Below are 23,043 nucleotides of genomic sequence, written 5' to 3'. Positions count from 1 at the left end.
GTTTGGGCCATTACCAACGTGGAGGCCGACCCACCCCTGTTGAAAGGGTAATTTTATTCACAGCCACCATTTTACTCTCTATTACCTCTCATATAAAATAATAATAATAATTATTATAAAATTATTATTTTACCCTATTATTCATAGCACAAATTAAATTTAAATCAAATCCTACTTTGTATAACCCCCATTCTCCTCCGTCCTCCTCTTTCTCATTCTCTTGACTTTTTCGCATCTCGCTTGCCGCCGCTTGCCGGCATCTCCGTCTGGCCTTCACAGCAGCAGTGGCCAGCACATACTTTTGACATAGAATGACGATGAGCTCAGAAAATGAAGATGCCCCGCCAAAGAAGCGACTGTCGTGCACCAAGTATTTTGATGCGCTGTATTTTTGCTATTCCCCTTTTTATCAGATGTAAGAATATTACCGGATTGGTGAACTTGACAATTGTTTTGGAAAATGGGGTGCTCTCTATGATTGCTTGTTCAAAAATCTGTATGACAGGCCATAGAAGTTTCTGCTCATTCAAAATCTGGCTTCTTCTAATTCTTATGGCAATGGTGTAAGTTATCGATCAAATAATAGTGGGATAAAAATCATATCATGTTCTCATCAGGTGAGGAGGAAGTAGGAAGAGTTATATTATGATTATTTGACATGGTTGGAGTATTGTTGAAAAAGAGGATTTTATCATTTCAACATATATACCTCCATGTTTTTTCTGGTCTTAATTACCTTATCGTAGAAATTCATTTCAGATAATATATTTCTTCTTCGTTGAAGAAGATTCAATAATAATATTGACTAAATGTGTTTCGTGGTGATTTTTAGCTATGAAAATAATCTAAAAAAATTGGGGACTATATAAAAGTAGAGATTAATTTTAACTTAATTAAAGGCTATGAATAATAATGATAAAATTGTAATTTTATAATTATTTATTATTATTATTTTATATGGGGGCTATAGTGAGTAAAATTAGGGGTGTGAATATAATTACCCCTGTTGAAAATCAGATGGGATCCTCTGTTCCAAAATATTCTGTGTACCACGTGTACCACTCTTTATTTCTTTATTTTATAAATTATTTTTTATAAAAATAAAAATTATTATTATATTATAAACTCTAATTAGTATTTATCATTGAAAAATTAAAATTTTAAAAATTATATACCCTAACTTTGAATTAATGAACCCAAATAATCTATTATTAATTCAAATAAATATAAAAAAATTATTATAAACCCTAAATGAATGAGTGAACCCTTGTTAATTATCTTTATATTATATAAAAGCATAATAAATTAAAATTGAATAAAAAATAATTTAAAAATATAAAGAAATGAAGAGTGGTATACGTGGTACACACTATATTTTGGGACAGAGGATCCCATTTGGTTGAAAATAAGTGTTGCTAGAAATAATAAGATAGCGGCGGGCGGTCTATATGTTGGTGGGGTCCATTTTTGAATTAAAGTACTCCAATGAGGATTTAAAAGAGTGAGAAGATATGGTATGGTCGTAGCGAAAGGTTGAAAGCCGATAAGCACGTCTATGTCATTGTTAAATCATCATCGCTGGTAGTGATGGATACAGCCAGAGAGTTTCTCGAGAATATCGCCGCCGCCGAAGAAGCTGATCGAGTATCGCGGCTACGCTTCCCGCCGCATAAACCCCATGCAGAACCCAGCTTCTACGAGTATTCCATCCTACGAGGCGTCCGTGTCAACTCGCTCCGATCGGATTCAACACTCTCCTGCTCTTTCACTGTGCCCCCTCGTCTCACAGTAAGAATCTCCTTGATAACAAATGATATCGTAAAGTTGGTTATGACTATGAGTGCGATTGCCAGCAAATTTTGTTGATGAGCGTTAATTTTTCTGGTCAATTAATTTTTCGAATCAACTCGGTCCGATCGAGTTCAACACTCTCCTGCTCTTTCAGTGCCTCCTTTTCTGTCAAATTGTCGTGGTAAACATTGAATTTTCTGGATGGTTGAGTTGATTTTCGTTAAAGCATTCAATTTTTGGTGAACTGGTGCAGGATAGAAATGGGAAGTTGGCTGCGGGGGCGATTGCCTCTTTGGTTGATGAAATCGGGGCTGCGGCGATCCATGAGGGTGGTAAACCGATGGATGTTTCAGTAGACATGTCCATCGCCTATATTTCTGAAGCTAAGATGAATGTGAGTCATCTTCTTTGCAATATTTTGAACATGTAAAATTATTGTAAGATTTGTTCTCTTATTGGCCTGTTAGGAAATATGAAGTGTTCTGTTGCTCGTCTTAATTGATTGATTTTCCAGTTCTAGTATGGTTTGTAAACCCCTTACTAGTATACTTGCAGTGAGAATTTCATTTGTGCTGTTCATGGCTCTTACAATGGAGAAACAGGCCTAGGTTAAGAGAGAGGACACGGGGGTAGACGATTTGTGCTGCAAGTAGAAATGTTGCTCAACAAAAACATAATTGTTATGTCGCTTGTGTGTGTGCGTACAAGCACCATTGCTTCTCACAAGGAAGCTTGATAATTGGCAGAATCATGCCTAGAGGGCAACAATATAAAATTCTACCCTAAATGGAATGCTTATCCAGTCACAGTTGAACAAGAGTGAAAGTCCATTGTATTGACCTCGAATGCTATTTATAGTAGTGGAATTGAAATGTTGAAGGGGGAACAAACTGCTGAATCGACTTCCTGAGAGTCTTGTATGCTTAGCTACAACGTAATACTGGACAGGGGAAGGAAGGCTTCCGAGAGAGGTTGTTGGCCTTGGGAACTAATTCATTTGGCTTTGCTTTTGTTTCATTGATTGTATTGCTTACATGTCTGTGATCTTCAGTTATGCGCCTTTCATAGTTTTTTGACCATGTTGATTCTAGTTGGTTACATTCTTGAATGTGCTCAGTTGGAAAACAATATATAATGAATCACGCACGCCTTTTCAACATGGTATGGTTCTGATCCTTTTCTTTGTTAGATAAACCTACTGCTATACCATGCAAAAATCAAACTAAATAGGCTACTGAATATGAATGCGCGAGCATGAAGCTGTGGACTTGAACATGAATTATTTTAGTGCTGATTGTCCATATCTCAGCCTTGTTTTGTGACCAGTTATTGAATGGCCTCGCGTTGCCTCTTACTCTTTTTCTTGGCGATGTTTTGTTGGTAGGACGAATTGGAGATTACCTCACGGTGTTTAGGTGAGCGAGGTAGCTACCATGGAACAGAGGTGCTCATACGTAACAGAACAACCGGTGATGTTGTTGCTCAAGGGCGGCATTCCTTATTTAGTTTACCTCCCTCTGCCAGCAAACTGTGACACTACAAGAGCACTGTTGCTGTTGAACTGAATTAGGGTGGAAATGTGCAAAATAGATGTTAACTCAACTTTGTTTCACCACCATGAATACCAGACATATATGTCTGACAAAACAACCCTTGAAGATCACCATTGAATTCTTGAACTGTATTATGTCTTGCATTTGATATAGAGGGTGTTTGACTAAGCTTATTTTAAAGAGCTTATAAGCTCTTGGAACTTATTAGTATTAGTTTTTTAAGATCTTATAAGTTATCAAAGTGTTATTATATATATTTCATTCAAAAATAATTATATATGTGATATAAGTGTTACTTATAAAATATTTAAGAAATTAAAAATAACTAATGCAATAAATTATAGTGCTATGATTATAATATACTTCCTTCGTCCCATTACTTTTGGGCACGGAGATTAAGAAATGTGTAGTTAGTAGATAAGTTGGTTGATGGAAATTGTTTAAATATTAGGTATAAAGAGAGAATATGTTGTCAAAAAAAGAATGAGACATTTGTAATGGACATCCTATTATAGAAAGTGGGACATTTGTAATGGAACGGAGTGAGTCATTAATTCGATGAGATTATAATTGATACACAATCATAAATGGTTGATTAATCTTAAATTTTAAATGTTTTATATATCTTGAATAAATATTCAAGAATGAATAAATAAATCAGTATTTCAAAGTCTATTTTTAATCATAAATCTTATCAATATAAATTTTTTAATAATATTATAAAAATTTGTTGAACATTTTATCTGTATGACTAATAAATATAAAATATTTAAAAGATAAAAAATTAACTAATACTTTAATTGGGCCAATATGAAAAATTTCATTTTTTTTTCATATAACGTGAAGTAGACGAAATTATGAACAAAAAAAAAAATCATTTTAAAAAATAATAAAGTGATTTTGAAAGAAAAATATAAATTACTCCCTCCGTCCATGAAAGAACTTCCTAGGAGGGAGTGTCACGGGTTTTAATAAAATGTTGTATAGTGTATTGAGAGTGGAGAAAAAGTTGTAAAGTGTATTGGGAATTGTGAAAAAGTATTAATAATTTATTGTGCTGTTTTAATTAATGTTATTTGAGTGGTGGGAATTGTCTTAAAAGGGGAGTATTTTTTAAGTGGTGGGGTATTGTCCCAAAATAGGAAAAAGTAGGAAGTTCTTTCGTGGACGTCCCGAAATAGAAAAATAGGAAGTTCTTTCGTGGACGGAGGGAGTACTATTTATGTAAGTGGTTGTGCCTTTTTAATTTATATATATATATATATATATATATATATATATATATAGGGGGCCGCTCCAATGAGACCCCCTAATTTTAGTGAGATTTAGGGCACGATCTAGTGCGTTTATTTCATTAATCCTATGGCTGATATTGTATCTGGAGGGTGATTTTTTTTGCAGGGTTCGAATCCTGGAGGGAGCAGAATATTTTAAATTTTGTTATTTATCAGTATATACTGCATTGTTCATCAGTATATAGTGTCTTGTTCATCAGTATATATGTCTTATTCATTACCAAATTTTTAATTTTTTTTTTCATCAGTATATACATCTTGTTCATTAGTATTATTGTCTTATTCATTATCCCACGAAAAATATGGGGTCTCATTGGAGCGCGCCCCTATATATATATATATGTATATATAGGGAAGGGCTACCTTGAGAACACTTCTTAAAATAAGAAATAAGAAAAAATTTCAATGTATAAATTTGATGTAAAACACGTATCAATTCGCTGTATAAATGTATAAATTACGAAAAATAAATTTTTGCTACCTTTGAGATTCGAACTCAGGACCATGAATTCATTCAACACGATGATGAATCAACCGTAGATCTTGATGATCTGAGGGCTGAAAATGATTCTTATTTTATATCTTAAGTGTTGGATTTGTATACTGAAAGCAAGAACGTTTTATGCTTGTATACAATGATTCATGTGTTTACTATTTAATCTCCTATCTAATTGTGTTCATGTTTGCATATGTATGTTCTTTATCTCTATATAAGTACATTATATGGTGTGTTGTAGATCACAGAAGACCATATAATTGGAATAACCTTAAGAGATATAAAAATTATCACAGCCGAAATGACTCTAGGACAAGTCGTTGGTTTAGGCTGCAGTATAGATGGAAGGAGTTTGTCTTGACTACTTGTCTATACTGGTACGTCATAACGTATTGATAGGATCACAGTGAGATGTATTCTTCTATCTGACATAAGTGAAGAATCAAGATCTCGGTGACTTAATAGAATCTTAATACTAATAAGATTTCAAATATATATGTTGATTCGTATATCACTTTGACTTACTATGGGTGAGAGTTAGATAGTAACTTGAGTACTCTGTATCTTGGGTGATAGCGGTCAATATATGATATTTGATTATCTGTATTAGTACCCGTATCCGGTATAGGATAATGACATCCCCTTAAGAAGCTCAACAAGGTTTATTGCGTTAAACCCTGCAGGTTGATTAAGTTCAGACGCAATAATAAAGTTTGAGTGGTACTGCTTAAGGATTACAAAGAGATTAATTAATTTAAGTTGTCAGAGCTCTAATTAATTAATGGATGTCGGATATTTTAAATACAGAGATTTAATAAGTCTAAATACAAGCCTCGACTCATCACCGACAATAAAGGAGTAAGTCAGTATCGATTCTCTAGTGGAATGAATTAATACTTATGAATTAATTATGATCTGGGCTGATCAAAGAAATTAATTCATTAGAGGCCCATCTTTATTCCTTGTATCTGGTCCCTGAACTGGCCCAAAGTCTCCTGTGCCCTAGTAGGAGAATTTTCGCCTATCACAGTTCTGGTGCCCTAGGACTGTATTCTGTCTTTAAATACAGCTGTCTGCTCTCAGGAAAATACACACGCTATTTAGGTTTTTCGAGAGAGCAGCAGAGGGGCACAACTTGAGAAGGCCGATTCTTCCTTGGGAACTTTCACAACTCGTTGTCCATCCAACGGTGAAAGCTGAGCGGGATACAGTTCAGAAGATCAGAACTGGAGTCTTTCAACTCAATCATCGACAACCTCTGCATACAATTCTCAAGTAAGTAATTCTAACTTCAATGTGCAGCACTTAAATTCATAGGAGCATGTTAGGAATTAATCGTTGTATGGTGAATTAAGATATCCGAGAAACGATTGGGCTTAATCCTCTTATAAGAAGGATATTTTTGCTATTCCCGATTATATATATATTAATAGGATATATATACTATATATTTAAGAAATGACTATAGTCATTATCTCAAAATCTTTTAGAATCTCATTGAACCAATTCCTATATATATATATATATATATATATAATAGGATGAGGTTCAGAAAGAACCTAAATAAAAGAAACGCACATTTCAGCATCGATCATCAGATTACTGGATGCTCTCTGTTGGATGAAGCAATCTGGGTTCGATCAAGGGAGAATCTTTTTTATTTTAGTGATAATTTAAGCGAATGTAATTAATTACGTGGATGCATTATGATGTCTCCCGTTATATAGTTTCTAGAACCACATATAATATATATATATATATATATATATATATAGGGTTAATAGCCGCTAAATCAATCATAAAAAAGTTTATTTTCTGTATATTATCACGACCCTAATTTTGGCGGCTAAGTACACCAATTTTTAATTTGTCCTGATTTTTCCCACGGCGAAGGTGACTCCGGAGAAATCGAAACTGACGTTGGCCAAGTACTTAGACAAAACGACGTCGTTTCATTATTAATTAAAATTAGTTTATATTTAATTAAGAATAAAATTATTAATTATATCCCCTAATCTAGCCACGTCACCCCCTCCCCTTCCCCCCCCCCCTGCGCAAACCCTCCTCCTTCTCCACCCCGGCGCCACCACCGTTTTTCGACCGTCTCCGTCGCCGACTAGACCAACGCCCTTCCTCCGGCGACTGGTCCATGCCGCCAAGCACAGCGCTGCCCCCTCCTCTCTCTTTCCCGTACACAAAGACGAAGAATCGAGCCCTGATTTTTCCAAATCAGAGATCGCAAGCCAGTCCTTTCTCTCTTCTCCAATCTCGCCGCCGTCGTTCCTCCTCCGGTGAGGTCAGGCCCAGCCGAGAACGACGCTCCTCATCGGACGCCGGCCACCCCTCTCCATACGAAATCCCGCCGCTGCAACCTGAAGAATGGCAAACGGCCGCTGCTTCAGCCCATCTCACCTCCTCGTCTCTGCACCTCACTCTCCCACAATCGAGGCAAAAGGGTGAGCCCTAATTTCCCCCCATCAGTTCGACGGGAAATGCCGCTCTTCCGGAGAATTCGACGCCCTGCACCAGAGCTTATCTCTCTCTGAATTCTTGTTCACAACATGGCTCGACCCCCCTCCCATTCTGGTTCGACGTCGCCGAGGCGGAAGCTCAAGCTCGATCTGTTTGAGGCGGAGGAGATGAGCGAGAGAGAGCAGAGGCGAAGGCTCTGGGCCGGCGAAGCTACCGGCCGGAGCTGTGGTGGCAGGTCAAGGGGGAGGGCGGCGGAGCCGAGAGATGAAAGAGAGTTGTGAAGCTGTGAGAGAGTGGTGACGTGTAAGAGAGAGAGAGAAAGTGGGGTGTGTGAGAGAGAGAGTGGGGAGTGTGTGTGTGTGTGTGTGTGACGTGGTTATTCCGGCTGCCACGTTGGCATCCCGGCGTCCACGTCAGTTTCGATTTCGCCGGATTCCTAAATCGAGGGGAAAATCAGAATCAATTATAAATTGATGTATTTTGAAGTCAAATTGAGGGGTCATGATATATACCAGTCAAATTTCACTATCCATGAGAATCCTTTTCACTCTTAGATCATCAAGATCTACGGTTGATTCATCACCTTATTGATGAATCATGGTCCTAAGTTGAATCTCATAGGTAGCGAAAATTTTACTTTTCGCAATGCATACATTTACACAATGAATTCATACATGTTCTACATATAATTTATACTCCCTCCGTCCCGCTCCAAATGTCTCCTTTCTTTTGGGCACGTAGATTAAGAAATGTGTATAAAGTAGATAAAGTGAGTATAAAGTAGATAAAGTGAGTTGGTGAAAAATTGTTTAAATATTAAGTATAGAGAGAGGGTGTATTGCCAAAAAAGGAAATGAGACATTTGGAGTGAGACAACCCAAAATAGAAAATGAGACATTTGGAGTGGGACGGAGGGAGTACATTTTAGTTGGTTCGTATTTTATATTTTAAAAGATATTTTTATTGTAGTCCCTCCCTATATATATAGGTAAAGGATGACGTGGGAATCTCATCTTTTCGTGAGAACGAAAAATGATGCAGCCAGAACAGAGCCAAGCTCGCCAGAGCTGAAGTCGTTCTGCCAGAGCAGAGCAGAAGAGAATGCCAGAGAAGAGCAGAAGAGAATGCCAGAGCAGAGCAGAGTAGAATGCTAGAGCAGAGCAGAGTAGAATGCCAGAGCAGAGCAGAACATATCGCCAGAGCAGAGCATACTTTCAAATGATGAAGTCCAGAGCAGAGCATACTTTCCAAAGCTGAAGTACAGAGCTGAGCTAAAGTTTCCAGAGCTGGCGTTCTCGCCAGAGCTATGTTTTCCAGAGCTATATTTCCAGAGTGGCGTTTTCTAGAGCGAGCGTTTTCCAGAGCTGGCATTTCCAGAGTGGCGTTTTTCAGAGCGGGCGTTTTCCAGAGCTGGCATTCTCGCCAGAGTTGTTAAAACTTGCTGAACAAGTTTTCTTTTGTTTCCTTGTTTTTAAGTTTCCTTGTTCTTACGTTTGTTTCTTTAATTAGATTAGGGTTAGTTTTGCCTATATATAAGGCTGTTGCATGAAACTTTGAATCACCTAACTTTGATATATAAAATTTGTGAGTTTATTCTCTCTTGAGATCTTCGGATTCTTCTTGATTTTGCCAAAGGCAAATTCAATTATCGACGTAACGACGAGTTCAACCAACCCTCGTCGGGTGTCATTCATCGTCCCCGAGTTGCTGCGTCAATGACACGTTGGGGTTTAGGGATTCGTTCGCCTAGATCATTTCGTGGATTAGATTCAGAGGTTTTGGGATATTCCATCTTTATCGTTCCTTCAATTTGTTTACTAAGTCTTCCGCATATCGTGTTGTTTGAACGGTCCGACCGAGTTCATATCATTCCTTCAAGGTGCCGGCGAGGTTCATATCATTTGGTATCATCATCCAGGTTTCGTTTCTGTCTTCGTTCAAGGGTAGACGTTTTCTAGGGTTCCTCATAGTTCCGTGATTTTTGTTTCTGTGCTCTTCCGTCTTCCATATTGCCGCATTTTAGGGTTTGAACGTGTGTTGCGTTTTCTGTCCGTAATTATTTTCTGTTCTTGGGTTCTGCATTACCATAATTCAGCCGTGTTTTCCGTTTATAATTTTAGGGTTTTGTCTTTTCTGTTTGGGTCTTTACGTTCTTGAGAGAGTATGAGTGTGAGTTCAGCAAATCAAGGCAATCCGGCAGTTTTTGATGGTTGCAATCGAGATAAGTGTGTTAAGTGTCAGGGTTTCGGATCCAATGAGAGGGTGCAGTAGGAGAATCTCTTTCACACGAGATGTCTTGTCCAAGACAAGTTGTGCAGTGTGATCATTGATCGAGAAAGTTGCACGAATGTGGCGAGTAGGTACATGGTGGAGAGATTGGGGCTAACCGAGTGAAACACCCCAAGCCGTATCATTTGCAATGGCTGAATGAGATCGACGTCGTCGAGGTTACCAAGTAAGTGAAAGTGCCTTTTTGCACTGGGAAGTATGAAGACGAGGTTTTGTGCGATGTTATTCCCATGCAGGTTGTAACACCCCGATAATTTAGATTTATTTTATAAGTTTAATTAATAGTATTTTCTTGTATAGCTTATTTTTTAAAAAAATTACATGATACATATAGATATGCACCATTAATTTTATCTAGACTATTATTATTATTATTATTAGTATTATTTTTGTTTCCTATTAGAACTAGAACTCTTTAAAAACTAGTATAAATATGGGATCTATTTTCAAACCCTAAAACAGACGGACACACTAATTAATTAGGGTTTTAGAGAGAGCAGAGAGGGCCAGAAACGTGTAGGCAGTTTCTCCCTTGGGACTTTCATAGAACGTTGTTCATCCAACGGTGAAAGCTGAGCGGGATACAGTTCAGAAGATCTGAGCTGGAGTCAGATTTTCGCAGGAAATCAAGTTCTGGCAGTTTCGGGAGAACGGCCATAACTTCCTCCACAGAACTCCAATTCAAGCGAAACAGGTGGCCACGGAAAGCTCTCTCGAAGACGCGCGAAGAAGTCGTATTTCTGGGAAAAATACGATTTGAGGACGTTTGAGGCTTCAAACGAAGGCTTGAAGCTGACTGGTCTGTTCAGCTGCGATTTTAATTAGGTGCGGTGCAACTAGAAACCTCGTTCCGGATTTTGATTGAATTTATAAGTTTCGATATTAAGGTGAGGGATTATATGCTTGTGGTTATATTCATGTATGTTTTTATATGCTCTTAGTTCATGTTTGATTATACTTGCTCAGCCATGTAGAAATACATGTTCAGAATATCAGCCATGTTGAAATACATGTTCAGCCATGTAGAAATACATGTTCAGAAATTTAGCCATGTTGAAATACATGTTCAGGGGCTTTCAGTTCGCCCATCAGATTATCATATATGTGTATGACAATGTGAATTATTTGCATGTTTAAGCGTATGTGAATATTTGCATGGTTTCTCACTGAGTATATTTTCAATATGCTCACCCCTTATCTTCTCAGTTTTGCAGTTATGGAGTTGAGGTGGCCATGGAAGTCGAGAATGACTAGAGATTTAGTATTTCCATAGAAATTTAAGTTGAACTTGTTAAGTTTTAATTTATTGTTTTATTTTATTTTTTTATGTTACTACTTTAGTTTTAGCAAGTTGATTTTAAATTAGTTTAAATTTTGATAGTCAAGGAATTTTATTTTTAACTATTAGTTCTTCAAGATTTTAGTTTGAAAAGTTTATGAAAATTGGGGTGTTACATAGTGGTATCAGAGCGGGTCTACGTTCCTGTAGACTCGTGCTTTAAAAAAAAATTGTTTTGCTTTTAAAAAGGTTTAAGTAAGCTTAAAGCGTTAAATAAGCCTAGTCATTCGAAACTCATGTGCTGCATGGACTCCAAGGTATGTGTTTTAATTGTTTAAGTATATGGCCGTTATGATGTTTTACATGACTTTTTTTATGATGCCTTTATGTTCTAGTACTATTATGTTTAGCTTCGTTAGAAATAGTTGAAATTGTGAAATTGTTAGATGGCACGGACACGTCAAACTCCCACTAGAGCTCAAGTTACCCTACAAGCACGAATGGAGAAATTGCGCGAAGAATATGAAAGATTAAGTGAACGTTGTGAATTCTTGCTTGTACAATGCGAGAGATACGAAAGGATTAGGAGGCTGCAATCGGTGTACGACTGCTATACATGGAGTAGCGACTACGGGTTCGTGGAACACGTGTGAAGGATGAAGTTACCTCACCATAGAACTAGATTATATGGCTCAAGAATCGTGACTAGAATTTCGAGGACGAAATTATTTTAAGTGGGGTAGGTTGTAACACCCCGATAATTTAGATTTATTTTATAAGTTTAATTAATAGTATTTTCTTGTATAGCTTATTTTTTTAAAAAATTACATGATACATATAGATATGCACCATTAATTTTATCTAGACTATTATTATTATTATTATTATTATTATTATTATTATTATTATTATTATTATTATTATTATTATTATTATTATTATTATTATTATTATTATTGTTTCATATTAGAACTAGAACTCTTTAAAAACTAGTATAAATATGGGATCTATTTTCAAACCCTAAAACAGATGGACACACTAATTAATTAGGGTTTTAGAGAGAGCAGAGAGGGCTAGAAACGTGTAGGCAGTTTCTCCCTTGGGACTTTGATAGAACGTTGTTCATCCAACGGTGAAAGCTGAGCGGGATACAGTTCAGAAGATCTGAGCTGGAGTAAGATTTTCGCAGGAAATCAAGTTCTGGCAGTTTCGGGAGAACGGCCATAACTTCCTTCACAGAACTCCGATTCAAGCGAAACAGGCGGCCACGGAAAGCTCTCTCGAAGACGAAGAAGTCGTATTTCTGGGCAAAATACGATTTGAGGACGTTTGAGGCTTCAAACGAAGGCTTGAAGCTGACTGGTCTGTTCAGCTGCGATTTTAATTAGGTGCGGTGCAACTAGAAACCTCGTTCCGGATTTTGATTGAATTTATAAGTTTCGATATTAAGGTGAGGGATTATATGCTTGTGGTTATATTCATGTATGTTTTTATATGCTCTTAGTTCATGTTTGATTATACTTGCTCAGCCATGTAGAAATACATGTTCAGAATATCAGCCATGTTGAAATACATGTTCAGAAATTTAGCCATGTTGAAATACATGTTCAGGGGCTTTCAGTTCGCCCATCAGATTATCGTATATGTGTATGACAATGTGAATTATTTGCATGTTTAAGCGTATGTGAATATTTGCATGGTTTCTCACTGAGTATATTTTCAATATGCTCACCCCTTATCTTCTCAGTTTTGCAGTTATGGAGTTGAGGTGGCCATGGAAGTCGAGAATGACTAGAGATTTAGTATTTCCATAGAAATTTAAGTTGAACTTGTTAAGTTTTAATTTATTGTTTTATTTTATTTTTTTCATGTTACTACTTTAGTTTTAGCAAGTTGATTTTAAATTAGTTTAAATTTTGATAGTCAAGGAATTTTATTTTTAACTATTAGTTCTTCAAGATTTTAGTTTGAAAAGTTTATGAAAATTGGGGTGTTACACAGGCGACCCACATTTTGTTGGATAGACCGTGGCAGTTTGATATACGAGCTACTCATGATGGATTCACCAACAAGTACTCCTTTAAGTATAAGCAAAAGAGGGTGTCACTTGTTCCCCTTAGCCCTAAACAAGTTTATGAGGATCACGTGCAACTGCAGCAACTGCACAAGGAGGCGGATAAGGTGAAGTCTAAGAAGCAGTTGGTAGAGAAAAAGGAGATGCAAGTTGTGGTGGAAATTGATAGAGAGGTTGTTGCTATCAAAGATGAGGAGACCGATCCCGATATGCCAAAATTGTAGGAGACCGACGAAGAAGTGGCAGTTGTGGTGGAAATTGATAGAGAGGTTGTTGCTATCAAAGATGAGGAGACCGATCCGATATGCCAAAATTGGAGGAGACTGACGAAGAAGTGACAGTTGTGGTGGAAATCGATAGAGAGGTTGTTGTTGTCCAAGATGAGGAGTAATCTTACGTTGCTGAAATTGAAAGAATCACGCGAGGAAGTGCGTGAGAAATCTACTCCATCTATTTTGGAAGCAAAGGCTTTGACGCAAGCTAAGGTGAGGAATACGGAGTAGCCGGTGGAGGAAGAGGAGGAATTGGATGATGTTGTTCCCGATAATACCAAGCTGATGAAATTAGAGCTGGTGCCGTTTCCAGTCGACAAGTATGAAAGTGAAGACTTTTGTGATGAACCGCCGATGCAAGCTACATGGCTGTTCGGAAGAGAAGTGAAGCATGGCGGTATTTTCAACAACAACTTCTTCATGTTCAAGGTCCAAGAAAAATCAGAGTTAGCGCCGAAGCATCTGGTTTTTGATCCCGGCAAGACGAATGATGGACAAGAGAGAAGAGCTATGGTCCAACAGTCGTTTCTTGCAACAAACGAAGATTAGGTTTTTGATCCAGGCATTTGCATTGACGACTTGGATTTGAGGACAAACCTTCTTCAAGAAAAGGGGAATGATGCAGCCAGAACAGAGCCAAGCTAGCCAGAGCTGAAGTCGTTCTGCCAGAGCAGAGCAGAACAGAATGCCATAGCAGAGTAGAGTAGAATACTAGAGCAGAGCAGAGTAGAATGCCAGAGCAGAGTAGAAAGTTCAGAGCAGAGCAGAACATATCGCCAGAGCAGAGCATACTTTCAAATGATGAAGTCCAGAGTAGAGCATACTTTCCAGAGCTGAAGTACAGAGCAGAGCTAAAGTTTCCAGAGCTGGCGTTCTCGCCAGAGCTATGTTTTCCAGAGCTATATTTCCAGAGGGGCGTTTTCTAGAGCGGGCGTTTTCCAGAGCTGGTATTTCCAGAGTGGCGTTTTCCAGAGCGGGCGTTTTCCAGAGATGGCATTCTCGCCAAAGTTGTTAAAACTTGCTGAACAAGTTTTCTTTTGTTTCCTTGTTTTTAAGTTTCCTTGTTCGTACGTTTGTTTCTTTAATTAGATTAGGGTTAGTTTTGCCTATATATAAGGCTGTTGCATGAAACTTTGAATCACCTAACTTTGATATATAAAATTTGTGAGTTTATTCTCTCTTGAGATCTTCGGATTCTTCTTGATTTTGCCAAAGGCAAGTTCAATTATCGACGTAACGGCGAGTTCAACCAACCCTCGTCGAGTGTCATTCATCGTCCCCGAGTTGCTGCGTCAATCACACGTTGAGGTTTAGGGATTCGTTCGCCTACATCATTTCGTGGATTAGATTCAGAAGTTTTGGGATATTCTATTTTTATCGTTCCTTCAATTTGTTTACTAAGTCTTCCGCATAGCGTGTTGTTTGAACGGTCCGGCCGAGTTCATATCATTCCTTCAAGGTGCCGGCGAGGTTCATATAAAAAAATCATGAACAAACACATTAAATATAAATAATATATAATCAGATCGTGAACATCTAAATATAACATGTCTATAAGATTCGATCATCTTTTGTTCATGTATTTTATGTATTATAACTATTCAAGATTCGATAGTCTCTAGTTCATGTATTTTATGTGTTTATTTATAATTCGTAATTCTCACGAAAAGATATGATTCTCACTTGATCCTAATTCTATATAACTTTTTAAAATTACACATATGGTGAGGAAACGTATAAATATCTCACCGTAACGCTTTTAACAATAATTTGTAATACACATTTTTTTTCACAATTGCATTGTCTGCTTATTAACAGACAGTAAGAAGAAGAATCAACCAAACAAGTTAAGGCAAGATATCTTCATAATACGCCCTGCTGCTGATCTTGGCCTCTTCATACTATATAGAAAACACATATCAATATATAAATCTGTCTCTCACTGTAAAAATTTTGAATAGCTGCTTCTTTTTTGTAATCTTGATGTAATTAATGTTTTATTACCACTGCCAAATTCAAGATTAGCTCACAGCTTTAGCATGATATCCCGAACCCAAACGGGAACAGAGGGTCGGACGAGTTCTCCCCTGCATGGATCGGAAGCTTATCGACACTCGTGAACCATGTCACGGGCAATCGTCCTTCAAATGCATAATCTCCAAATACAACATCCGTGATTCCCCTGCCCTCGGAACCGGGCAGCCAAGCAACAACCAAGGCATCGATCTTTTCCAAAAGCTGTGGCTCTAAAACCAAAGGCCTTCCTGTGACCAGAATCATCAATGTTGGAACTCTATCTCCAACTAAGCTCACCAACTCAGCTCCATTAAAAGGAATTTTGAGCTCCAAATCATCACCACCAGATTCAACATAAGGACCCTCACCCACAGCCACTATAGCAAAAGAGAAATCTTGGCCAGAAAATGTTTCTGGAGATGGATTTAATTCGTATGTCACTTCTGCCTCGTCTTCCACTGCTTCTTTTATAGCGTCCAAAATAGTAGTTCCTACCAGAAGAATGATTTTAGAAGATTAGCAACTAAATGTGCTCAACTGCCTCAAACAAATTCACGAATCAGTTTCATATGTTTTTGGCATTGTGTTAAATTAAGATGAGAATCCTACATTAAAAGTATTTAGAAAGTAGGAATGTACCATGAAAAGCTCCAATTTAAGACCTTACCTTCAGTTATTCTGCCAGTTGTTCCCTCCCAGGTAATTGTCCACCCTCCACACTGATATCCAAGGTTATCAGCATGCGTTCCCGCAACAAGAATTCGCTTAGCCTTCTTGTCAAGAGGGAGCAAAGGTTTCTTACCATCCTTACCATTCTTTAACAAAACCAAGGACTTGCGAACAGCTTCACGTGCCAATTCTCTATGTGCCTGAAATAGTAAATTCGTAATTGACATTATCTCATATATGCTACAGTCTCTCTTCTTAGTTCTTACTGATTATAACGACTAGTGATTTATGAATCGTTAAGTTATATGTTTCTGATTTACTTAGCAGCGAGAAAATCAATCAAAAGTAAAAAAAGAAAGGGAAAAAAAAAGTGAAAAAAAAAGCTGGGAGTAGAATCTTTCCCTAAAGTTGAATTTGAGTATGTTGTCTGCGTCGAACATTCAATAAGAAGGATATTTATACTAGAGATGAATCATCATGAGAGTTGAACTAGTAAGATCTCTCAGAAATGTATGTCGTCCAGTTACATTTACAAACTTCTAAAATGAATACTTACCGTTAAAAGAGAATCACATGGAGAAGAATAGTTTTCTTTATTAGATAAATTCTAGAATCCATATAAGATCAGGATGTGAAGCTACTAACAGCAAGGTGAAATGCCATATCAAGATATCTATCGAATTCGCTAAGATGTATCCAAAAAAACTGAATTTGGTTAGGAAGTATTTCCAGGGCTGCAACACAGAGTCTAAAATGGATTAACATGAAATCAAATTTGAGTTTGATCAGGTCCTAGTCTCTCTTCATGGCATGTAATTTTTTAATTCTATGAATAACCAAATAAAAAAAAGAAAAATACCTTACAACCAACTACTTCTAGTAAAGATAAGTCAGCCAGAGGATACTCAAACAGTCCAGCAATGAATTTCACTCTCAGGATCCTCTCAACAGCATCATCAATCCGGGACATTAGTATCTCCCCTGACTCAACAAGAGACAGAAATTCATCCAAGAACAGTTCATATCTAAAAGGAACCATTACCTGCATATATGAAGAGACATGCATAAGTATTTTAACTAGATCAAATAAATGGAAGGCTAAGAAATCATGCAGATATATTTTTACCATATCAATTCCCGCATTTATGGTTGATAGGATACTCTGACGATAATTTGAACCATGAGGGACATAAAGCCGGTCCAATGCCTCCCAGTCTGATATTATAAAGCCCTGTGGCAGGTTGTCGTCGTTTATTATCAAGTTGCTCGATGATCTGATAAATGAATAACCAGGAAAAAGGAAACAAATGCAGTCTAAAATGTTCTGTGTAGTACTCATTCTCTATGAGTAAGTACTACACAGAAAGTGTGAAACAGTGAAAGATTCAAAGTGATTTATAATCTCAGTTGCTGCTCTTTTTTTCTCACGGGGCAATAATGACCTGTTTCAGAGGACATACAGCTGTAGTTCAGTTTAAATAGCATGAGGGTTGTGGTCCTTAGAGCTGTTTACAGTTAAAACTCATATGTTAGTTTCACGGGAAAATCTTTATCTTTTAATTATACAAGGAGAAGAAATGGACATTTTTCTGTGGCAAATTGACAAAAATTCTCTAATGAATTAGTGCAAAATTGACTATGAAGAATAATGCCTTTAGGAGAGCAGAATCCTGATGATTGTCAGAGACATTGCACTTATTGTATGTCAAATAACTATACCTTTTCAAACAATTGTAGCCAACTATGATTATTCGAAATCTGGTGCTCAGTAGTTCTGTAGCCATGGTCCGAAGTGTTTTAACTCAGTTTAAGAAGATATGGTTTCTATGTCAAACCAAGGATTGGTATGATGCCAATTATATTTCACACGATGGCTACCTTTTGACTTCAGCCATGTTTTATGAGTTTTCAGTAATTTCTTCATCCCTTTTCACATTTGAACTAATGACTTATAGAACACTCATAAAAATCTGGCAATTACTCTGTTTCATAAAAAAAAACACAATTTGAATTGCATCTGTCTCTTATAAGCAATATCTATATTAATCTTATGTCTTGATGGGCTCCTTGAACTTCTAAAGAAGAGCAGGACCTTTATCTTGAGAAAATAAAAACAATTTGAGAGAGCTACCATAACAGAAAAGATGATGATACTTCGAATATATATACCATGAATCCTAGCTTCTTTTTAAGAACTTCGGTAAGAAGATAATGGTCAGTATGCAATTTCCTTCCATTCCAACTAGAGTATGATGCCATTACAGAGCAAACTCCTTGGGAAAGACAATCCAGATATGGTGCCAAGTGAATTCTCTCCAAATCCTCATAGGATGTTATGGTATTTCCCTCATTTATGCCTTTCTCAGTTCCACCATCACCAACAAAATGCTTGGCAGACGCAAGAACATTTTTTCTGTAATATCAAACTATGAGTAAACGATACATATTCAAATTACTAAAGAAGTCATAAATATCAGACTGATAAACAAATGCCATTGTCCCTGTGGAACTAAATATCAGCAAGCCAATATAGTACTAGCCAAAGTCAGGCAGAAAAAGCTTATGGACAAATGAGGCCATAATCTCGCTGCTCCAATCTGATTTTTCTTACGCAAGTACAGGAAATCTGCCAAAGTATTAGCTAAAACTGTTGACATCTGACTTCATTAAAAATCATGTAGCTTTGAGAGCTTTTATATCGTGTAGCTGACAGTGGCACGCATCATTTATGTGTGCATTCATTAGAAGCCACGAGGGGCCCGAGAAAATTTGAATTTTTTGGATATGAATATTATTTGTACACACATATCTGCAAATTTGAATTTCATATAAAAAAATAGTTAGAATATAAATGCTTAATTACAGTACATATGCTTATAGGGCTTGCTTGATAGTAAACTAATCATTTGGATGTGCATTTGGTGATCTTTAGTTTAATTTTATCCAACGATTGGTGGTCTGACTTGTGTGATTCAAGCAGCATATGATGCTTTTTAGACCACAGCTAGACATGTACAGTGTTGAGGAACAAATGAAGCCAAAAGACAAGCAAACTGATGAAGGAAAAGGAAAACAATCAATCTGCACATGTTTAGCAAACGACCATGCTGAATCAGATGGAGTCAGATAGAAAATCAAAGGCAGAACGAGATGGAAGCAAAAATGCTTGATGGCTTTGAACAAGTCCAGCAACAAGGAGCTTTTATTCCTGGATTCTGAATCCTAATTTTCTTTTGTGATGTTCAGCTGCTGTGCATGTGTACATACATATAGGCTTCTACGGTTATTATGAATACACTTTAGGACAAAATTAACAAGATAGTAAGATTTTGTTTTTTTCACCTTCCAGCCAGAAATGGATATCCCTTTGGATGCCCTTCAGGTGGCTGACCTTGCAAGCCTGTAACAAGAGAGGTCATCTTTCTGACTACTTCAGTGTCTTCACTATAACTTTCATAACTTCTTCCCCATCTGGGGTCTCTGGTAACCTGAAATGGTAATTTTTAGAAGTTAGTACTGAATAATAGTTATATAAACAAGGTCCCAGCAGCGTATATGACTAATAAAGTAACCACAATAATTTGTTAATTTAGATGATATCTGTTCAATTCATGTCACAACCCTTCTATAAAGAAAGTACTTACAGCAACACATGGAGCAAATGCATAATGGGCTCCGCTTGCCCTTACTTCAATAGCCGTTACCTCCCCAATTTTCCTAGTTAAATCGGCATCTCTATATTGCATTCTCCGATATTAGTGTCATCATATAACCAAAGCATCAAAGAATTCCACTGCATAGAAACTCTCTTATTATGTGCCCCTGGGCACAATGTTATGAACAAAAATCACATAATCATAGAAAGAATTCCACTTAAAGAAAAAAAAAATATTTGTGAAATTATACAGGGATATCAATTTTTGGATTATTGAGACAAATGAGAGGATTTATATGAAATACAAGAATTGCTTACAGGACCTGTGCTAGATTAGATACCAATTAACCAAAATTCATTGACACGCAACCTAAAAGGATCATGAACTTTTCCACTCAGCATTCTTGTATTTCCCTTAGCATTTCCTTTTCTTATTCTAATAACTCACAGATCTCCTCAACGTCAAGAAACCACTCTTATCTTTTACATAAAAAATGCAGCTCCACTTGCTTCCATTGAATGAAGTTGGGTAAATAAATTCGTTATTGACTGTCTAGTTAAGAAAGTTGTGAAATTTCATTTTAGAGAAAATTGATTTTACTTTTGAAAAACCAACCAGAGTCACAGTTTTAGTTTAAAGTTTCCCTGCAATCTTTGAATCTTACAACTTGTGGTATTAATTTGATCCTGAATTCTTTTAGGAGTTTGAATTAATTTGATAACTTCCATGCAACGAAATTTCAGCAGAATTTGTGATTTTTGAATATTTGGAAGTCTTCCACCAAAGTACTTTTCATGATTAATAAGATATATGATTGAGTATTTTTATCCTCAAGAGTAGGATTCTGCAATCTCATTCTTTCAATGAAATATAATCAAGTATCTTGCGATATCCCAAAGTTCAAATTCATCTTAGTAAACAAGAGATTAGCCTTACTATTTTTATCTATTTAGGCTAATCCTAAAAAGTAAACGCCCCAGAGAGTTCTCATAGGCTGTTAAGAACAGAGATCGAGAATGGAGTTCTACACGCTTGTACTCAAACCTATAAGAAAAATGCTTTCTCATTTCAATCGTATGCTACAGAAATGAACTAATACCCTGATAATCTTCAAACATTGGGGAAAAAAGGTACTAGTTTATTTCATATACGGAATACTGAGACGGTGTTCAGCCGACAGCTGACCTCAAATTGGAAAAGTTCTTAACTAACTATTGGCACTTGCCTAATAGCAAATGAAACGACATATGCTGAAAATCTGCTCACCTAGTGGCGCCAAGGCCAATGTTGTGAGGAAAAATGGTAGCGCCGTAGACATTGTTGTTCCCGTGGACGGCGTCGACGCCGTAGAAAATGGGGATGCCGAGGCGCGTCACCAGAGCCCCCTTCTGGAAGCCGTCAATCATATCCACCCAATCCGCCGATTTCGCATTCTCAAATGGCTTGCTTCCTCCTCCACTCAGCACACTTCCTGCAGATAAAAGCCATGATTTTTGTTTTCCTAACGAATCCAAACAACATCCAATGCAATTATACACTAGAATGCAAGTAAAAACAGACGAATTAGAGAAATGCACCGATGAAGCGGTCTCTGATGGCTGAAGCGGACGCCACGCTGCGCTCGATCTGAGTCATTTGGCCGATCTTCTCGAGGAGAGTCATCCGTGAGAGGAGGTCCTTCACACGCGCTTCCACGGGAGCGTTGGGATCCTTGTACACGCAATCCATGGCGTTCGAGATGGAAACAATTCACACCAAGCGCACGAGAGGAGCAGCAAATCTCAGGTTGCAAACTCACTCACTCACTCAACTAGTGAAGAGCTGAAAATAATGCAATATTTAATTCAATCTGGAGAGAGGAATCTACAGAGTATTTTATTCCTAAGCTTAAATAATGTTTCCATAATTGGTAAAATCTTCGCTCGTGAATGTCGTTGGGAATAATGACAAATATGATGATATGGATTGAGCGAAAGAGATACTCGGGAATATTTTCTGAAGGAGAGAGAGTCTGCATTCATGTATATTCTTAAATTGGGACTTCATTTTCCATTCAAATATTCATATTGGGAAATTGACTGTGTTGCAACTATAACTAATGATTTCGGGAAAGCATGGAAGAGAAGAAATGGTCGGCTGATTTTGGTATGCTTTATTATATTGGAAAGAAAAAATTGTCATGCTAACTATACCTAGAATTGTATGAATTTCCAGCTTTCTTTTTGTATACTTCAATCCAAATGTTTCCTTATTATTATGGCCAAGTTCATGTCTTGCTTATCTTGAAAAAGTTGAAATTGTGGTTCAATATATAAGGTTGAGGTTGCTTTTGACAATGTTGATTTCTTAACTACTATCAAATTTTATGTTATTGATGTTAAAGTTAATATTGACTCGAGCAATATTGGGTTGGATATTAATAATATTTTATTATTAATATTTTTGGGAACTGGTCAATATTTTGGAGTCAGCCTTGAAGTTAAACTTTGATTTTTCATTGGTATTTGTATATATTTAATCGCTATCTTCCTCTTACGTTTTTATATTTTTTTGTTGTGAAATAATGTGTTCTGTGCAATTGATCACGTTTTTTATAAGTGGATTAATCATGGTTCAAAGTAGTGGGCAGTTTGTTCAAGAACCATGATCTTTCAACCAACATCGACTAGTAGACTGACAAGTTTCAGTGAGGCATTGCAGCAGTTATAGAAAGCTTCTGGATGTCTATAAAGGCTACAAGATGGTTCTCTCATGCGTACAACTCGAAAGTGTGATTATTCATCATAACCATTTCGTCATTTATCCTGCTGCAAACGTGACACAAGTCTTGCTCTCTTTGCCGATAAAACACACAATTTGTGGAAACAAACTCTCCTCTATTCCACTAAATGAAACTCGCCACCTATATCGAAAATTATTTAAAATTTGTTTACATATATATGGTGTATACAAATGATATGTTAATACAAGAAACAATAGGGCCAAATGGCCCTATTCAACATACAACATCAAATTTTGTCCACCATTTGAAAAAACATAAATTTTTGCCATTTTTTGTATGTCATGACTATTCTACCCTTCTCTCTCTCTCTCCTCTCCCTTTCTCATCTCCTCTCTCTCTCTCTCTCTCTCTCTCCAGCGGCGCCGAGCTTGGAGAATTCGTCGGAGCTCTCGCAGCTTG

At 37.0% G+C, this 23,043-nt stretch overlaps 2 protein-coding genes across 3 annotated transcripts; one reads left to right on the top strand and one right to left on the bottom strand.

Annotated features, from left to right (window-relative positions):
• Positions 1–1,403: 1,403 nt before the first annotated feature.
• On the top strand, positions 1,404–3,594 carry LOC131006747 (uncharacterized). Its single transcript, XM_057933873.1, has 3 exons — positions 1,404–1,788; positions 2,045–2,185; positions 3,176–3,594. Exons 1-3 carry the CDS (start codon positions 1,588–1,590, stop codon positions 3,323–3,325), a joined length of 492 nt encoding a protein of 163 aa, XP_057789856.1. The 5' UTR covers positions 1,404–1,587; the 3' UTR covers positions 3,326–3,594.
• Positions 3,595–15,246: 11,652 nt separating this feature from the next.
• LOC131006746 (uncharacterized) lies at positions 15,247–22,019 on the bottom strand. 2 transcript variants are annotated; one of them, XM_057933870.1, is made up of 9 exons: positions 21,440–22,019; positions 21,129–21,333; positions 19,851–19,941; positions 19,549–19,694; positions 18,376–18,619; positions 17,333–17,437; positions 17,066–17,248; positions 16,205–16,406; positions 15,247–16,028 (listed from the first exon to the last, which is right to left on the bottom strand). In XM_057933870.1, exons 1-9 carry the CDS (start codon positions 21,588–21,590, stop codon positions 15,556–15,558), a joined length of 1,800 nt encoding a protein of 599 aa, XP_057789853.1. In that variant the 5' UTR covers positions 21,591–22,019; the 3' UTR covers positions 15,247–15,555. The 2 variants fall into 2 exon arrangements, with proteins under 2 accessions (XP_057789853.1, XP_057789855.1); XM_057933872.1 differs by lacking the exon at positions 21,440–22,019 and having other exon boundaries at positions 19,851–19,999; positions 21,129–21,267.
• Positions 22,020–23,043: the final 1,024 nt, after the last annotated feature.

This window comes from Salvia miltiorrhiza, chromosome 1 (assembly GCF_028751815.1).
Source record: "Salvia miltiorrhiza cultivar Shanhuang (shh) chromosome 1, IMPLAD_Smil_shh, whole genome shotgun sequence".
Lineage (NCBI taxonomy): Eukaryota > Viridiplantae > Streptophyta > Magnoliopsida > Lamiales > Lamiaceae > Salvia > Salvia miltiorrhiza.
The sequence above is the reverse complement of the archived record's forward strand: the minus strand, read 5'-3'. Positions and strand labels throughout refer to the sequence as shown.

Bases quoted from the DNA above. Each gene is read 5' to 3' on its own strand.
- LOC131006747 (XM_057933873.1), top strand. From the start codon at position 1,588: ATGGATACAGCCAGAGAGTTTCTCGAGAATATCGCCGCCGCCGAAGAA. The intron at 1,789-2,044 runs GTAAGAATCTCC...GAACTGGTGCAG, and splicing joins CTGTGCCCCCTCGTCTCACA to GATAGAAATGGGAAGTTGGC. The intron at 2,186-3,175 runs GTGAGTCATCTT...TTTTGTTGGTAG, and splicing joins TTTCTGAAGCTAAGATGAAT to GACGAATTGGAGATTACCTC.
- LOC131006746 (XM_057933870.1), bottom strand. From the start codon at position 21,590: ATGGATTGCGTGTACAAGGATCCCAACGCTCCCGTGGAAGCGCGTGTG. The intron at 18,620-19,548 runs GTGAAAAAAACA...TTGATATTACAG, and splicing joins TATCCATTTCTGGCTGGAAG to AAAAAATGTTCTTGCGTCTG. The intron at 16,029-16,204 runs GTAAGGTCTTAA...TTCTTCTGGTAG, and splicing joins AACTGGCAGAATAACTGAAG to GAACTACTATTTTGGACGCT.